This window comes from Sander lucioperca, chromosome 17 (genome assembly GCF_008315115.2).
Source record: "Sander lucioperca isolate FBNREF2018 chromosome 17, SLUC_FBN_1.2, whole genome shotgun sequence".
Classification (NCBI taxonomy): domain Eukaryota; kingdom Metazoa; phylum Chordata; class Actinopteri; order Perciformes; family Percidae; genus Sander; species Sander lucioperca.
Window position 1 is genome coordinate 29,296,257 of NC_050189.1, and position 19,909 is coordinate 29,316,165.

Sequence of the window (19,909 nt, forward strand, 5' to 3'; positions counted from 1 at the left end):
TTACTGTCGGGCAGTAACCTTGTATCTCCATATATTTAATCTTTTTCATGTTTTTTTTCATAAATCAATGTACCCTTTACGTCTACTTGTGGGTTTTACAAATATTTAAACAGCGACGACTTCATCTGAGGTAAATAGCTCAATAAAATGTCTTCAAATTAGCCTTTTTTCATTTGCTGAAAAACAACCGTTTTGTATATACAAGGTTTTCACCCGACAGTAAAAATATACAACATGTCATAACAAAGTAGGCCTGTATGACGTGGTTAAAGCCACTATAAAAGAGTTCAACAGTGTGGTGAACAAGGACTCTGGATTTTATTTCAAGACCGGTCAATACCACAACTGCAGGGATATCACTAAGTTGCCTCTGCATTGTCTAATTGTATGTATAACATCATCACTGTGATTGGATGTAAAGCTTCCTGCTTCAAATACAACCAATAACTTGACTAATTTCTAATTTGAAATGTGTTACTGTTAACCCCCTCTCCCCGCCCCCCTTAACACACACTCCCAAGAAAGTGAATGCGGGAGACAGGAGAAGCTCTGGCTGTCTGGCATTGGTCTGGCTGCTCTTGACTCGGTCTCAACCCCTTAAAGTCTTGGTCTTGTCTTGGTCTCGATACACTCTGGTCTTGGTGATGACTCGATCTCGGTTTAGGTGGTCTTGACTACAACACTGGTAATTACTCTCACAAAGACGTTTTCTAACCACTCTTCTCTCTCTTCTCCATCTCAGGTCATTATGTCCACCAACGCCTCCGACGCCTGTTACAGCAACATCACCGGACACGCTGACATCTTCCTTGTGTGCATGCACTCCTTTATTTTCATTGTGGGTCTCCTTTTTAATGTCCTGTCATTGGTCGTTTTCTGCTGTCAAACCAAATCCAGATCGCAAACCATTGTCTACATGACTAACCTGGCCTTAGCAGATGTGCTGCTCATCCTCACACTGCCCATGAGGATCTACTACTATCTGGGCTATCATGGCCTTCCTCAGCGGCTGTGTGAAGTCCTTGGTTTGGTCCTGAAGGCCAACATGTATGGGAGCATCTTCCTTCTCACGTGCATGTGCTTTGACCGTTGCATGGCCGTCTCCTTCCCTATGTCATCTCGTGTCCAGGCAGGGAGAAAGAAAGCACCGCTGGTTTGTCTTGTAATATGGATGCTCACCTTCGGGGCCAGCTTGCCCATCTACCTTAAACCAAAAACTGCGAACCATAAGGAGTATTGTTTTGATAGTTTTCCGGTCTTTGCCACAAACCCAGTGGTGGTTGTACCCACTCTGTTTGTGGGGTTTGGGATCCCGCTAGTAATCATGCTGATCTGTTCCTGGGGTTTGGTCCGTGCTGTCCGACGAAGCTCAGTGGCCCAGACCAACCTGGTGGACAGCAAAAAGATCCACAGGATGATTGCCACCAGCCTCCTCATTTTCCTACTCAGCTTCCTCCCTTACCACGCCATGCTGGCTCTCCTCTCTTTGTATAGAGAAAATACAACATGCCCCATGCAGGATGCATATCGCTACAGCCTAATGTTGTCATGTCTCAACTCAGTACTAGATCCCATTGCGTACTACTTCACTACGGACACCTTCAGGAGGAAAATGGACATAGGTGCTGTTCGGAGTATGTTTCCTTTGAATAGTCAAAGTTCTGATGTGAACAACAGGAGCAGAATGCTTAACAGCTAAAAGACTGCTGGAGAGCCACCCAAAAGACACTGCCATCCAACAAACTCCAAGGCCAACTGTCAACAACACAACTTGTTTTTTTTTACTTTATGAATGCGTACGTTTGGAGTGAGATCATGTTGGCTTAGTTCCACTTTTTAACATTAAGTTGGCAGATTTCATGTTTCCAGTGACCATATTCCACCTGCGATCTTCTGTAGTTTGTAGGGTTCAGTTTAAGGTATACTGTTTGACCCAGACAGCGATTAAATCTGTAACTCTCCCTCAAAAGAACCATTCCATTCTTCACCCCAGTCCATGTCGGTGCCACCACACAAAAAGGGCTGCCCTCTGGAGTGTCCACAAGCCAAAACACTGATTTACAAGCCCAACAACTATGTACTTTTATATATTCATTTTATTTGTTTTTGTACAATTATACATGTATTTTCTATAGTAATGTAGATGCATTTTTCAAGTCCATCTGGAAAAGTGTTAAGCCAATAAATGATATGTAGCAGTGAGTGTTTTCTTTCTTTCCCTACAGAGAAACAACAGATACATTTTATATTATACAGTTAACAATTTAAAGATTATAGTTGCCGCTATATGATTAATTAAAGGATACACTATTTGTTTTGCAAAGTGTAACACGGAAACTCAAAAAAACAGAGATGTGAGAGATGAAGTATGAATGACTCTTAAAGGTGTAGGTCAACATTTTTGGAAATGTGCTTATTTGTTTAGATAAGTGTGTGTGCGAAGCTGGAGAACATTAGCCTAGCTTAGTGCAAAGACTGGAAGTGGGGGGAAAACCGCTAGCTGGCTCTGTCCAAAGTTAAAGAAAAATACCCCTACCAGCATCTGTAATGCTCACTGTTTAACAGGTATCTCATTTGTTTACTAACAGAAATGCAATATATATAATGTATGACAACCTGTAATTTTAGGGGGAGTGGCCCCGAAGGACAAATCCCATTAAAACTGAAAACACAAGTCCAGTAAACTTGAAATCTTCTGACGTGGCCTTGGGATCGTACTGTAGCTTTATTAACCTAAATGCTTTTCTGCACAGCTACAGGTGCTTTTAGCTTTATATGTCCAAATATTGTTTTGTCTGGCGTGTGGGTTTAAATACTAGTTGCAGCAGTAGTATTGGACATTGATCTAATCACTTAATTAAAAAACAAGGCAACAGATGTTGTGGAGCGACACATAGTAATAATCTATCTATCTATCTATCTATCTATCTATCTATCTATCTATCATGGGTTTACATGGGTGTAAACTGGTGTGCACAGACAAAAAGAAAAATGAAGTGCAACTCTTTCTCTGCATCCCATGTTGGACTTAAGCTTTTTTACACAACATGCCGGCTAACATGTAAGTAAACCACAAGATAAAATACAGAAATACCTCACCATCTAAAGGCAGGATGTGGTCTATGTGGTACATGGAATATAATTATAGGAACTTCAGTGGCACAAAAGTGTTTTCAGTAATACCGTAAAAAGAAGTTTGTCAAACTCAACTTCACTAAGGGCCACACTGGAAAATGAGAATCACATCTAGGGCCAGACGTTTGTTGACATGCTTTTATTTCATCAAAAAGTAAAATATTTTTGACTGTATTGTATGTTTCATATAGCCTATTTGGTCCACATAAAGTGTCTCAGTTTGAAAAACAGTTTCCTGTCGTCTTGGTTTGGCACACAACTAGGTGCGCCAAATTTTTATTGTGAACCTAAATTGATATGCGGGCCAGATCCAAATTTGCGAGGGGCTGGATTCGGCCCGCAGTCCTTGAGTGTGACACCTGTTCTCTACCCTCAGGCCGTTAGGAGCCTACAGTAAATGAGGATCCAGGAGGACACTGCCTAATGGTACGGTTCTCGGCTCGGATATTGAGTATCCTCGCCAACGTTCACCTCGTCCTCGTAGAGGTGGCGTTAACCATGGACATCTTCGGTCGTTGAGCCATGTAACCCGCACGGCCAGTTCCCCTGCTCCTGTCAGTGCTGCCCTGGTCAATGCTAGATCACTGGCAAATAAGGCCTTTATTTTGAAGGACCTCTTTTCCTGGAACAACTTGGATTTCCTATTTGTGACTGAAACTTGGTTGAATGTTGGTGAGTCCAGCTCTTTGTCCGAACTTTTACCGCTTGACTGCACATATTTTAACTGCCCGAGGTCTACTGGTCGAGGAGGAGGACTTGCCGTTATTTTTAAGGATAAGTACAACTGCAGGCAGTTGCCAATGACTACATTTTCGAGTTTTGAATCAACAATGTTTGAATTGGGAAAATCTCAGCCTGTTCTGTGTGCACTTATCTATCGACCTCCTAAATACAACAAGAACTTCATCGGAGATTTTTCTGAATTATTGTCTGAAATCATACTGAAATATGACCATCTCTTAATTGTAGGAGATATGAATATTCATGTATGCTGCCCTATGCTGGCTAAAGATTTTTTAACCTTTTAACCTTACACAGTTTGTAAGTGATCTAACACAGATCCATGGCCACACTCTAGATCTTGTTTTGTCATACAGTTTGCCTATTTTAAATATCGAAATACAAAAAGCTGTTTTTCTGACGACACACCGGTTTTATTTGACGTTTCCCTTCCCAGCATTAATTCTGTTAAGCAATGCGCCCTACCTCGTCTATGCAGGATGATTAAACCTGCCACTGCTGCCCAATTCTCCAAAACGTTTAATGATGTTATAGAGACTATAGGGTCCTCCACGTGTCTAGGTACAGATGAGCTGATTTCCTCTTTTTCATCTACCTGCAGCAAAATTCTCGATATAATTGCACCACTAAAACCCAGGCGGTCCAAACCGAATTCTGAATCCTGGATGAATGACTTAACCCGAGCTGCAAGGCAAAAGTGTAGGAAAGCTGAGCGCAAATGGAAAAAACATAAACTGCAGGTATTTTACGATATCCTAAAGGATAGCTGGCGTAATTACCAGAGAACTGTTAAAGTTGAGAAGGCTAAATACCTCTCGGATGTTATTGAAAAAAATTGCCATAAACCTCATGTTCTTTTTAGCACAATCAACTCTGTTCTTCATACTCCCCCAATCCATAAAGCAGGAAGAGTCTTCTGTGGCCTGTGAAACATTTCTCCACTTTTTTGTGGAAAAGATTACCACCATTAGAACTAGCATTTCACTTCCAGCCTTTGACCCTTCCATTTCCAAAGTGTGTGCAGCAGTTTTCACTAAGTTTGAGCCTGTATGCCTCTCGGCCCTTACTGATATTGTTACACATTTAAAACCTTTATTTTGTCCTATTGATATTGTCCCACCCCGTCTTTTTAAAGAGATATGGCACACCATTGGACCAAACATCCAAGCAATTATTAACAGTAGTCTTACTTCTGGTTATGTCCCACTTTGTTTTAAAGAGGCAGTGGTGCAGCCCCTTATCAAAAAGCCAAATCTGGACACCTTAGTTCTTGCAAATTATCGTCCGATCTCTAAACTTCCTTTTATGACTAAAATTTTAGAGTAGGCAGTTCTTGTGCAGTTACAATCTTTTTTAGATCTGCATGGTATCCTTGAGGTGTTCCAGTCTGGCTTTAAAGCATTTCATAGCACAGAGTCTGCACTTATAAAAGTTGTTAATGATCTTTTAATCACAACAGACTCTGGAGATTCTTAAATCCTTATGCTTTTACACCTCACAGCAGCATTCGACACTGTTGACCACAGTGTTCTTATCTCTCGCCTCGAGCACAGTGTGGGGATTAAAGGCACTGCACTAGAATGGTTTAGATCATATTTATCAGAGAGTGTGTTCAAAGTTAGCTTTGGTGGCTCTACTTCGGCTACTACTTTGGCACCGATTCTCTTCTCCCTTTATTTGCTTCCCCTTGGTTCCATATTAAAGAAGCATAACATCAGTTTCCATTTCTATGCAGATGATTCACAGATCTACTTGCCTATAAAAAGTAAGGGTGATAATTCCCTAAATAGACTGCTCAGTTGTTTTTATGACATTAAAGCCTGGATGGCTTTAAACTTTTTACATTTTAATGAAAGTAAAACCGAGGTCATGATATTTAGACCCAGTAGTGCTCTTGGCGCCTCCCAATTGGACCTGGGTCCTTTGTCACCCTATGTTAAGTCTATGGTAACTAACCTTGGTGTTAAGATGGATAGTGAGTTTCAACTAGAGAAGCAGATAAATGCTGTTGTAAAAGCTAGTTTCTTTCAACTCAGGCTGCTTACCAAACTGAAGCCATTTTTATCTTTCTTTGATTTTGGGAGGGTTATACATGCTTTTATCACAACTCGCCTAGATTACTGCAATGCTTTATATGTAGGTGTTAGCCAGGCCTCCCTCTCAAGATTACAAATGGTTCAAAACGCAGCCGCTCGACTCTTTACCGGAACTCGTAAACAAGATCACATTACACCTGTTCTTGCCTCCCTTCATTAGCTACCGGTTTGCTTTAGAATACATTTCAAGATTCTGCTGTTTGTTTTTAAAGCTCGTTATGGTCAAGCCCCAGCGTATATCGCTGAACTATTAAAGCCGCACGCTCCTTTGAGGTCGTTAAGGACCAGCTACACAATGAGAATTCATACCAGTTAAGCTTACAGTTTGGTAACCTGTACCTTCAGCCTGAAGGCATCAGCTCATACTCACTATACAGGATGTGGTTTGGGTCGTGGGTGATTTTGAAACCCTGTTTCCTCACTGCCTCCTCGAAGAGCTCCTGAAGAGGAGTTGGTGGCATTTGGCCGATTATTTTTCCAGCCCTTTTTATCAAGTTTTGGAGCTGTGGTTTTAATTTAATGGACAGGTTACCGAACCAAGCCAAAATGCCATAACGAACAATACATTCAATGGCTGCCTTGTAAAACAGTAACATGATATCTTTGTCCATAGAATGATTTAGTGTTTTCATTTTGTGTGGATGCATTATTTTTTGGGCCATAATTCCACTTTTATTGCTGATAGTTACCCATTCTGTAATATTGCCCAGTTGCTAATTGTATATTTAGGCAGCTGAATAGTATTGAGGTCAGCCATGGCACACACTATACTTGCTCAATGTATGTACACACCAGCCAACTACAAACACACAAAGGAAGCTTGTACAGAAAAAAACTGTATCAGGAACTGTTGTACAAGATGTGCAAGAAAAAAGAAAATATGCTGCATATGTATCAGCCTCAAGGGTCATCCAATCTCTCCTTTCTGTCTGGCCACAACATTTTATCGACATCACACCTGATATCCTCCCTTGCAGTGCAAGGAGGGAAAACCCCTTGGCATGAAGCAGCCACCCCCCTACAACAATCTGCTGTGATATCCTCACCTGTCACCATTTGTGTTTGGTTGCTCTAAATTGTGAGGAAATTGAATTGTTCGCCATATAGCAGGGGTGTCAAACTCATTTTCACTAAGGGCCACACTGGAAAAAGAGAATCACACCAAGGGCCAGACATGTAGAGTTTGACGTGCTTTTGTTACTGCATGTCACTTTTTTTTAACATTTTGGTAGCTTTTTTCCTCATTTTTGTTGTTTTTGTTCCCACTCTTTTGTGGCTTTCTCAGACATTTGTCACCTTTTTGCAAATTTGTTGCTTTCGCCGACATTTTTGTACGCTTTTTGTCGCATTTCTGTTGACATGAAGCCCTACAAAAGTCATCAAAACAGTTCGCCATCATAGAATTTAGCAAATCAAGCAAAACAATGATACATTTTTTTAACAACAACCTGTTTCACAGCCTGAATATGAAAACTCTCTGCTTCTTGGGGAATTTCTGAGTCTCAGAGTCGGCAAATCTGCCATATTCTGCTTTGAATGTCAGGTAATTGCAGTTTAAAAAACACTTTCCTGTGTTTTTGGTATGGTGCACAACTAGGCGGGCCAAAATTTATTGTGAACCCAAATTGATATACAGGCCAGATCTGAATGTGCAACGGGCCGGATTTGGCCCGTGGGCCTTGAGTTTGACACATGTGCCATATAGCCTACGTCTATTCTTCTGACAACATTTACAACAAAACCACATACCTATTATGTATCAAATATATGTGTGACAAGTTATTGTGATTGTTGATTGCTTGATTTTGCATGTCGGGGCATGTGTCCAGTCTATCACAGCACCCATGATAAATACAGACATCCAACTATCCTTCAATACATCCCATAATGACCTAGTAAGTAGCCATTTTTCTACTGTTGTAATTAGACATTCACAGTCACTGAAGCCATTTTGAATCTAACTTGAGCATGTACTCAGCTGTGAGTTTGTGGGATGATGGGGGAAGTTGAAGTGCTTATCTCAGGAGGTTATCTAGGGGTTGTGGCTTCACATATTACATCATAAGAAGCTGATCTTGCAGGCATAGGAGCCTGTAACATGAAGATGAACATGAACATGAATTACCCCAGTGGGATAAATAAAATCTATCTCATCTTATCTTATCTGATTTCATTCTGAAAGCACCTTAAAACACACACAAGAGAAACAGAGACACAGCATCACCTCACTTTGTTATTTACCTCGAATTTATATTTTGTTCAATTTTGCTATTTTATGTTTCGCTTATTGTCTGTTTATTTACACTGCCAAACTGAGAGCTGCTAAACTGTGTTTCGTTGTTGAAAACAATGACAATAAATATATATTCTATTCTATTCTTCGTGTAGCAGTGTGTAATTACAGGACAGGAACAGCTCTTCTGTGTTTGCAGCCCTGCAGTGTTACCTTCTGCTTTTGCTTGTGTCAACAATGCACAATTTGAAGAGATGTATGTACATGATGGAGCGGCACGCATTTTAATCATGTCTGTGGTTTCCTGTGTGTATATGTGTATGCTTGACCTAAAAAAAATAAAGATCTCAGGGCCCAGACATAAAGGCTCCATGGCTGCAAACAATGTACGCTCTGCTAGTTAACTGGCTATTTGCAATGCACACATTTGTAAAGGAACTTGGTGAATCATGAAGTGGGTGATGGTGAACAATTCTGCACAGCAGCAAAGGTATGGAGCTACATCTGGGCCAAAAGGTTTGATCATTTCAAAAATAAAATTGAAACTGAAAGATCTTGAATCTTGAACTTTGAAAAATCTTCAGGTTAAAGTGACTATATGTAACTTTTTAATGTTTCTGAAGCTTTGTCATTTTTCATACAATGGTCTTAAATGACCTGTATCAGACGAAATTAACAGTGAGAAGAACAGCATTTTTATATTATATTATATATTATATATATTCTTTGCCCTTGTCCCCCTGTAATGTTACTTGGTTAAAGCGTCCGTGGGTTTCATGAAATGCGCTATATTAATCTAAGTTATTATTACGTTCGTTGCTACAAAAATCTCTTAATGCTTTGGCTCGTGACATAGTGACAGTGATACCTGGTTTAGCTCACGAGACATCCAAAATAGGCTAAGTTACTGTATGCAATACTTGAAATGCAACGATGCATCCGTAATGTATTCTTTTATTGTAATGAATGATTTTTTTGTATGAGCAAAACATTCATCTGATGAACTCTCCATAACAATAATTCCTAGACCTTTACAACAGCAGGTGTGGTAAAAACACTACCGCTTTTGTCCAAAGCGGCCGCTGGAATCAACACAAACTGAAAGTTACATATAGCCACTTAAAATATTATTTGGATTCAGTTCTGAAATTCTATTGATTATTTCTTTTCATGTTTCACTTTAATATACAGTATATTTTGATATTTCTTAATCTGAGAACATAACATCTGTAACTGAAAGAAATAAGACCTCAAATAGGAAAAATATATATGAAAGTGAAAGATGAAAATAAATACTGAAGAACTGAATCAAAATTATATTTAACCTAAAATAAACTTTGCCTACACTTATTTTTAGTTGGAATGCATTGTTGTATTTTTAAAAGTTCAAGATCAAAACAATCAGTTTCAAAAAAAAAAATCTTTGAATTATCAAAACATTTTTGGCCCACATTTAGCTCCATATAAAGGTCTTGTCAAAATACTACTGACTGTACGTTTTCTGATTTCATCAGCAAATGTAACAAAACATCTGTAAAAATACTCCCATGTTTATAATAATGTAGATACTCAATATTTCCTGCAGCAGTTCTGAGGAAGCATACTGGCACCTGAAGTAGTCTACCACCAGGAGTCACCAATTCTCCAACTCAACACAGATGATCAAAAAGACACAGTGCCAATCCCAACTGTCTCTGGGATTGTCTTCCTAAATGCAATGAGGCAAAAGGAACATGTATGCACTGGTCTGGGAGTGTGACAACATGAAAACATTCTGGAGGGAGGTGATCAATAAAACTATGTGTAATGACAAAAATTACATTTAAGCATGATTCTCTATATTATTTGTATAATTTCTTCTTGTGTTTCTCTCACAATGCTGGAATGCTGGAGATATATATATATATATATATATATTAGTCCATCCATCCATCCATCCATCTTCGTCCGCTTATCCGGTATCGGGTCGCGGGGGTAGCAGCTCCAGCAGGGGACCCCAAACTTCCCTTTCCCGAGCCACATTAACCAGCTCCGACTGGGGGATCCCGAGGCGTTCCCATGCCAGGTTGGAGATATAATCCCTCCACCTAGTCCTGGGTCTTCCCCGAGGCCTCCTCCCAGCTGGACATGCCTGGAACACCTCCCTAGGGAGGCGCCCAGGGGGCATCCTTACCAGATGCCCGAACCACCTCAACTGGCTCCTTTCAACACGAAGGAGCAGCGGCTCTACTCCGAGCTCCTCACGGATGACTGAGCTTCTCACCCTATCTCTAAGGGAGACGCCAGCCACCCTCCTGAGGAAACCCATTTCGGCCGCTTGTACCCTGGATCTGGTTCTTTCGGTCATGACCCAGCCTTCATGACCATAGGTGAGGGTAGGAACGAAAACTGACCGGTAGATTGAGAGCTTTGCCTTCTGGCTCAGCTCTCTTTTCGTCACAACGGTGCGATAAATTGAATGTAATACCGCACCCGCTGCGCCGATTCTCCGACCAATCTCCCGCTCCATTGTCCCCTCACTCGCGAACAAGACCCCAAGGTACTTGAACTCCTTCACTTGGGGTAAGGACTCATTCCCTACCTGGAGAAGGCACTCCATCGGTTTCCTGCTGAGAACCATGGCCTCCGATTTAGAGGTGCTGATCCTCATCCCAGCCGCTTCACACTCGGCTGCGAACCGATCCAGTGAGTGCTGAAGGTCACAGGCCGATGATGCCATCAGGACCACATCATCCGCAAAAAGCAGCGATGAGATCCCCAGCTCACCAAACTGCAACCCCTCTCCACCCCGACTACGCCTCGATATCCTGTCCATAAATACTACATACAGGATTGGTGACAAAGCGCAGCCCTGGCGGAGGCCAACCCTCACCTGAAACGAGTCCGACTTACTGCCGAGAACCCGGACACAGCTCTCGCTTTGGTCGTACAGAGATTGGATGGCCCTGAGAAGGGACCCCCTCACCCCATACTCCCACAGTATCTCCCGGGGGACCCGGTCATATGCCTTCTCCAGATCCACAAAGCACATGTAGACCGGTTGGGCATACTCCCAGGCTCCCTCCAGGATCCTTGCGAGAGTAAAGATCTGGTCCGTTGTTCCACGACCAGGACGGAATCCGCATTGTTCCTCTTCAACCTGAGGTTCGACTATCGACCGAACCCTCCTTTCCAGCACCTTGGAGTAGACTTTACCGGGGAGGCTGAGAAGTGTGATACCCCTGTAATTGGCACACACCCTCTGGTCCCCCTTTTTGAAAAGGGGAACCACCACCCCAGTCTGCCACTCCTTAGGCACCGTCCCCGACTTCCACGCAATGTTGAAGAGGCGTGTCAACCAAGACAGCCCCTCCACACCCAGAGCTTTAAGCATTTCTGGACAGATCTCATCAATCCCTGGGGCTTTGCCACTGTGGAGTTGTTTAACTACCTCAGCAACTTCCACCAGGGAAATTGACGACAATCCCCCATCATCCTCCAGCTCTGCCTCTACCATAGAGGGCGCATTAGTCGGATTTAGGAGTTCCTCAAAGTGCTCCTTCCACCGCCCTATTACCTCCTCAGTTGAGGTCAACAGTGTCCCATCCTTACTGTACACAGCTTGGATGGTTCCCCGCTTCCCCCTCCTGAGGTGGCGAACGGTTTTCCAGAAGCACCTTGGTGCCGACCGAAAGTCCTTCTCCATGTCTTCTCCGAACTTCTCCCACACCCGCTGCTTTGCCTCTTTCACGGCAGAGGCTGCAGCCCTTCGGGCCCTTCGGTACCTTGCAACTGCCTCCGGAGTCCTCTGGGATAACATATCCCGGAAAGACTCCTTCTTCAGTCGGACGGCTTCCCTGACCACCGGTGTCCACCACGGTGTTCGTGGGTTACCGCCACTTGAGGCACCTAAGACCCTAAGACCACAGCTCCCCGCCGCAGCTTCAGCAATGGAACCTTTGAACATTGTCCACTCGGGTTCAATGCCCCCAGCCTCCACAGAGATGCACGAAAAGCTCCGCCCGGAGGTGTGAGTTGAAAGTCTGTCGGACAGGGGCCTCCTCCAGACGTTCCCAATTTACTCGCACTACCCGTTTGGGCTTACCAGGTCTGTCCAGAGTCTTCCCCCACCCTCTGACCCAACTCACCACCAGATGGTGATCAGTTGACAGCTCTGCCCCTCTCTTCACCCGAGTGTCCAAAACATACGGCCTCAGATCAGATGAAACGATTATAAAATCGATCATTGACCTTTGGCCTAGGGTGCTCTGGTACCAAGTACACTTATGAGCATCCCTATGTTCGAACATGGTGTTCGTTATAGACAATCCATGACTAGCACAGAAGTCCAACAACAAACAACCACTCTGGTTTAGATCAGGGAGGCCGTTCCTCCCAATCACGCCTCTCCATGTGTCTCCATCATTGCCCACGTGTGCGTTGAAGTCCCCCAGCAGAACTATGGAGTCCCCCACTGGAGCCCCATACAGGACTCCATTCAAGGTCTCCAAGAAGGCCGAATACTCCGAGCTCTTGTTTGGTGCATATGCACAAACAACAGTCAGAGTTTTCCCCCCCACAACCCGCAGGCGTAGGGAGGCGACCCTCTCGTCCACCGGGGTAAACTCCAACGTAGCAGCGCTCAGCCGGGGGCTTGTGAGTATTCCCACACCCGCCCGGCGCCTCACACCCTGGGCAACTCCGGAGAAGAAAAGAGTCCAACCCCTATCCAGGAGTATGGTTCCAGAACCGAGACTGTGCGTAGAGGTAAGCCCCACCAGATCCAACTGGTAGTGTGAAGTTCCGGCTCCTTCCCCCACAGAGAGGTGACGTTTTTGAACCATTCTTTGTCTGGCCCCTCACCTGAGACCACTTTGCCTTGGGAGACCCTACCAGGAGCACAAAGCTCCAGACAACACAGCCCTCAGGTTCATAGGGACACACAAACCTCTCCACCACGATAAGGTGATGGTTATATATAGTATGTATATATATATATATATATATATATATATATATATATATAATAATAATATATATATAGTCATGTGAAAAAATTAGGACACCCATGCTAAAGTTGACTAAAAAGAGGAATAAAAAAGTCATCTTTTGGAAATTGATCTTAATGCCTTAATTAAAAAAATGAGGAAAAATCCAACCTTTAAGGACACCAATTTTGTTTGTGAATGAATAATGTATCGTAAATAAATAAATGTTCTTCCTTAAAATACAGGGGGCATAAGTGAGTACACCCCTATGTTAAATTCCCATAGAGGCAGGCAGATTTTTATTTTTAAAGGCCAGTTATTTCATGGATCCAGGATACTATGTATCCTGATAAAGTTCCCTTGGCCTTTGGAATTCAAATAGCCCCACATCATCACATACCCTTCACTCCATTTTATGGAAAGTACCCAATGCCAATATCTAGGTATGGTGAAGGGTATGTGGTGATGTGGGGCTATTTTAATTCCAAAGGCCAAGGTTTTGCCTACCCTTAAAAAGGTAAATTTAAGAAGATATGTGAAAATGCCCTTAGACCTCAGAGGGTTAAAACAAAGGTCCGGTATATTATGATGTATTTATTCAATCTGACAGGAGTTGTGCATGTCTGCATCAGCCAATTCCATTAGAGTAGCTTTAGATTAGAGTTAGCTGTGTTTTTCTGTCATGCGTCACAAGTTTTTCTTCCAATCGTTTTCTGTAATGTCCTCTATTAAAGTGCTCATATTATGATTTTTGGCTATCTCCCTTTCTTTTATTGTGTTATATGTCTTGTTTGTGCATGTTATAGGTTTACAAAGTGAAAAAGCCCAAAGTCCACCCCAAAGGGACTTACCATCTCCAACAGAAAACACTGTTCACAAACTGCTCCAAACTGTTCTATTGTAGTCCAGCCTTTACTTCAGAGACAAACGTGGTCACTTTGTAACACACGTTATAATGCTCGCCTAGCTGCTAGCATGGCACGCCCTCATACTCTGCTTCTGACTGGCTGGTAGTCCTTACCTAGGTACTGTCAGGGCACGCCCTCATACTCTGCTTCTGACTGGCTAGTAGTCCTTACCTAGGTACTGTCGGGGCACGCCCTCATACTCTGCTTCTGACTGGCTAGTAGTCCTTATCTAGGTACTGAGCATGTGTGACTCCCAACAAAGATGGAACAGAAGTGAAATGTCTCACTCTGTAGCTAAAACAGAGAGCTCAACACACAGGGTGAAAAGAGGAGCTGCAGCAATGTGTAGTACAACAAAAATATGGTGTTTTTTGAAAATTAAACTATGTAAACCTATTGTGGACAACCTCTAAATACAATTATGAACCTGAAAATGAGCATAATATGAGCACTTTAAGTCCGCCGACACAAACTGTGTGAACATTTTTGCACATCCTGCACTAAACCACTTGTATGCTTTTGTTTGATTGTCTTGTTGTGCATTCCTATTTCTATTCATGCTTTGTTTTAATGTGTGTGCTGTTTTTTTTTTCAACCTCACATTTGTACTTAGGTGCAGTACTTAAGTAAATGTAGCTACTTAGTTACATTCCATCACAGCGTATAGGCTCCTCTATCAGAGGCTCGTTAGAATGGGACAAAGGCAGAAATGTTTCACAGTAGGCTGTGTGTGGAAGCACAAGAGGGGGAGGTCGGCTAAACGGATTGGAGGCGCTGCCTGTCTGCGGGAAAGCGGAGGAGGGGGGTGGGAATGAGGAGGAGGACCGGAGAGATTGATGAAAGCACCGCGGAGGTTTCAGATGACCGCTCCGCGCTGCACGCGCTGCTTCTGCGTCAGGCGGAGAGACGGAACGGGCAATAGTCTAACGGGACCACGGTAGGCTATGATGTCTGGGAGTTTGACCACAAGCCCGGGAGTTTAACGGACTTTTTCAGCGGTCTTCTGCTGGAATTCTACTGGAGAGCAACTACAGGTCCAACAGCAGGAGCTCAGTTTTTGACGACACAGTCCACGTCGACGTTTTGAAACGAGGTGAGTCTACTTCATATTCAAACATTTAGGCTAACAGTAGGCTAATGTAGGCTAATGTAGGCTGGGGGGGGACAGGGTCGCGTGCGTCAAACTGGGGATAACACCGGACGTTCTGTAGGCTACATTTCCCTTCAACATAAATTGTTAGGCTACATGTCCACTTTGGAGTTCAAACACTTAGCTAACGGGGTAAATGTCATTTCAGACATTTAGACTTTATGTAGCCTATTATTTTGTTATTATTGCAAATCTCACGCCAACAACCGATACCGATATCGGTAAAATGAACACTTTTTTGTCACTTATATTGACGCTTTTTTTTAAACGTTTTTGTCTCTTCGACGTTTTTGTTCTCAACATTTTTGTAGCATTTTTTATTTTGTAGGAAATTATGGCCAATAAACCTCTTGTAGCGTATATGAAATGATATCTAACTTTTGAGTTAAAAAAGCAGAAAGTATGAATTATTTTGACTAATATAAGATCAGAGGATGTTAATGGATACACAGACTGTCAAAGTTAAGTCAGATTAATGCTATCAAATTAAATAAAACACCCAAAATTCAATAAAAGTAGTGAACTGATCCCTAAATTTGACTTGTGAAGAGCGTTTCATGGAACCTTCTGTGTTACTTTTTAGCAATTTGGTCGAAAGAAACCCAAATGTTCTGACATAGAAACTTTGAAAACGGGTCAAATTTGACCCGAAGACAACAGGAGGTTTAAAATAAAGATTAATCCAACATTCACAAACTTTTATTTTTGTGATAAAAAAAAAAATGTTTTATTAAATTCGTCATCACCACCCACCCAGACTACACACAGAAAAATGATGGGTTAAAAATAACCCAACTTGGGTTGTTTTATAACCCAACCGCCGGATCACTATTGCACCGGACCAACAGTAGTTAATTTGACCCAGCAAGATGGGTTGGCCATTTTTAACCCAACAGATGAGTTAAATATTCTACCCAAATGCTGGGTCAAATTAAATACAATTCTGGGTTGATTCAACTACATATTTGTTATATAGTGTACCCAAATTCTGGGTAAAATTAACCCATATGCCAGATTAATTCTAACACATTACAGTACAATTTAAGAAAATAAATTGCAATAGACTACCCATAGCTATAAAACTGTTAAACTACAAACCTAGAACAGAATACATGCTAGATGTATGCATATATTATGCAATAAACACTTAAACAATACAAAAACAAAACAACATAATGGAATCTTTGAAAAAAATGTATTATATTACATGAATTAATATCAACAATATAGTGGAACTGGTGCAGTTCATATCACTCAGGTAGGAAAACATTCAGAGCAAAACAACAATTACGAATGAACTGGCTGAACATTCAATAGGCCAACAGTCAACAGGTCTATAGTGAACAAATTCAAGAAATTCAAATTCCTATTAAAAATCTGTTATTAAGAGCCATTAGCTCTACTTGCAAGCAAGTATTCTACTTTGAATAAACTTTACCATTTTAGACTCCCCTCCTGGCATTTCATATATTACAGTCTGTATGAATTCCCACACATGTTCACACTGCTTCAGGTATTTAATGTCAAAGACAAAGAATGCCTTGAAGCAGATATCAATGGCCTGAAGCAGTGCTTCTTGTTCCAAGGCCTGTCCAGCTATTATGACGAAGGCCTGAAATGCACTCTGATCATTTCCCACCGTCAGGATGTAGGGGTATGGTTTGCATACCTTGGCCTCATGGTACTCCACCATGTTTATTCCAGGCTAAAAAAGAAAGAATACAAGAGAGCAAGTGAGAGAGTGCGAGTGAGTAAGGACCAAATGTCTACCGACTACTACAGTAGAATTAAAATATAGACATTGTGAAGACCATTTTCCAGGTCCTCACTAGAGAAATGATTGTTTTATGATAAAGTCTAGTTAGCTTTACAATTTGGAAAAGATTCAGTGCATCTCTAATTCAAAAAGTTGAACTGTACTAGTCTACATTTCATTGCACATAACGATCAAGACTTAATCAAAAAAAGTTTGGAATATTCCAAACCTTTTTTGATTAAGTCTTGATGGTTATGGCATATAGCTCACGTTACAGAAAACAATTTAAAAAAGGATTCAGAAAATGTGTGCGGCCCACCTATCTGACTATGCTATCTGGCCGATAGGCAGCCATATTAGGTGGTCCGATAGGTGGGCTGCAAATGCTATGTAGATTTAATGGGTTAAAATACAAAAGTGTCAACCTTCTGATAAATATGTTAATTTCTGCACTCAATACTTTGTTGGTTCCTGTTTTACAACAAATTACTGCATCAGTGCGGTGTGGTACAGAGGTAATCAGCCTGTGGCACTGCTGAGGTGTTCTAGGCTTATGGTCGATGAAGGCCAAGCTGCATTCCTGAATGGTGTGGCGAAACCACTTTCGCACCACGGCCACGACCAACTTTGTAAGTTGAAGTTGGAAGCAACGCTGACAGCTGCCTCAGGGCGAGTTACCCAACGGCATCTGTAGGAAGACATAGGTGTCAATAAGATGTGGAATGGCATACCTGTGATTTTGTCATTTAATATCCAACTAAAATAAAACCCATGCTAACTGTTACGTGCAGTTAATTTCCGCCCTGCAGCTAATTAGTTTGTAGTTTAGTTAATCCTCCTATTATTGGGCTGGAAGGTGGCAGAGATCTAAGTATTTAAAAGAGTACCGGAGTACAGTCACTGCGTTTCTGTGGCAGTAAACGTGTCACACACACCCTTAACTAACCGTGCTATATTCAGAGTTGTACAAGATATTCAAGGCTGACAATGTTAACATGACAACAGCAGAACTGCGCACGCACACACACACACAAACACAAACACACACACACACACACACCCACCCACCCCGCAGCCTCATAGTAGAGTCACTAGCTCAGCTATGCTGTGGATGGGAAACCAAATATTTCTTACCTTTAAATCTTTCGACAAGGTCTGTCAGCTGCCACTCTGTCAAAGTGTTAATGACAAAGCTGTCCATTGATCTGAAACAAACACAAGCAAAAATACAATTGCTATTGTATTAACTATTCAGATGTCACCATGCAAAAGCAATGCAGACTAGCAGCAGAGTGTAATCCAATGTGAAGATAACAGCCATTTTATTTAGCATCACAAAATATAGAGAAAACAATCCTCCCTCTCTCCCTATACAATTCATATGACAAATTGCATACATGTAAATTGTCTATGTTTTTACTTCACAAGAATATTTCTGGCTGCTCACAGCATAGCCTTCAGGGCACGACTGTCAGTATAACAGTCTACAGCAGTGGTTCCCAAACTTTTTATTATATATTTCTTAACCCTTCACTCAAGTGGCCCTTGCCAGGCCGCCATTTTAAATAAGAATTTGTTCTTATCTATTGTGGGTCACCACATTACTTAAATAAATGCACATAAATGCATTTAGTCAGACATATCAGGTAATCTCACTGTTTTTACATACTTTAATTAGTCAAACACTGTGTTATGCCTTCATATTTCACATTAACAGCTTCAGGAAAAACAAGCGTGTTCATTTATAGCCAGTTAAAATATTATAGCTAGCAAAGCAACTAACTGACTAGCTAGCTAGCTAGTTAACTGGCGAATCACCTGGCTAGCTTGAAACTAGCTGGCAAATTAGCCTAGTGAACTCAATAAACATGACCATATGCCCATGGGCATTATGAACTTGTTTCATTAATTCATTAATATAATTCAGACCAAACGGATAAGCTGTAGGCTATCCGTGCTTCCATGATAACGGCTAGCTAAATGGCTAACATTAGCTACGTTGTTAGCCGAACCAACCAACTAGCCTCGACAATATAAAGATACTACTTTAATAGGTAACGCAACACAGACAATGTGAATTAGACATGTAGCTAGTGTACACAAACCTTTTATTATTTATTTGCCTCGCTGGACGACCAGTCAGTTTCTCTGCTGTGACGAGCGCTCGGTGTGTGGACTCTGGTGGACTCTGGTGATGATGTGATGACGTTCGAAGCACAAACAACCCACGTGCTGGGTCAACCGATGTATGTTGGGTTGATGGATTTTGACGCAACGCATAAGTTGCACAAAATAACCCAAATTCCAGATAAATAACCCATAATGGGTAAAACATTTCATAACCCAGCGGTTGGGTAGATGAAATAACCCAGCTGTTTTTAGGGTGTAAATCAAGAAAAGATGACACAACAACCATATGTGTACTTGTACTGGGCATTATACTGTATACAAGCCCATACTAAACAATAACAAAATAGACAAACTGTAAACCAAATAAACCTATGTATAATGACAGCACCATAAGCCCATTATACACGTCTCCCCCCAGCACAAAGTTTCTTAGGAGCCCTCCTGAAAGCTCAGGTAGCCTAATTTCCCCATTTTTCATAACTTTTCAACATAACCACACTTTTATTTTGTAATAGGCTAGCCTACTAGCTACTGAGTAGGGCTGCATGATATGAGGAAAAGCTGCGATGTGCGATAACATTGTTTAATATTGCGATGATCCCTGACAAAAGTCTTGTCGCTTGTGTACAAATTGACCTGAAGTGCCGCTGAAATATATTTCTAATCAAGATGTTTTTACAAGAAATGGCTCATTTTAATCCCAACAACTTTTGTAATAATGTTTCAGTGCAAAACGAAACTGTCAAAAAGTATTCTAATATTCACAGCTTGGTAAAGCCCATTGAGTCAATTT

The 19,909-nt window shown here is 41.7% G+C and overlaps 2 protein-coding genes across 4 annotated transcripts in view; both read left to right on the forward strand.

Annotated features, from left to right (window-relative positions):
• LOC116036061 (lysophosphatidic acid receptor 6) overlaps positions 1 to 2,342 on the forward strand; it is a 4,457-nt gene extending 2,115 nt beyond the window's left edge. The window contains exons 2-3 of one of the 2 annotated variants that reach the window (XR_004101521.2): positions 743 to 1,770; positions 1,830 to 2,342. Coding sequence is in view for 1 of the 2 variants with exons in the window: in XM_031279501.2 (XP_031135361.1) it covers positions 749 to 1,699 (951 nt within the window). In the remaining variant the exon portion in view is untranslated. Of the gene's footprint in view, positions 1 to 742 lie in introns of both variants that reach the window. The other variant, XM_031279501.2, reaches the window with a different exon arrangement.
• Positions 2,343 to 14,891: 12,549 nt separating this feature from the next.
• gal3st4 (galactose-3-O-sulfotransferase 4) overlaps positions 14,892 to 19,909 on the forward strand; it is a 43,230-nt gene continuing 38,212 nt past the window's right edge. The window contains exon 1 of one of the 2 annotated variants that reach the window (XM_035993751.1): positions 14,892 to 15,173. The gene's annotated coding sequence lies outside the window, so the exon portion shown is untranslated. The remainder of the gene's footprint in view (positions 15,174 to 19,909) is intronic. The other variant, XM_031279496.2, reaches the window with a different exon arrangement.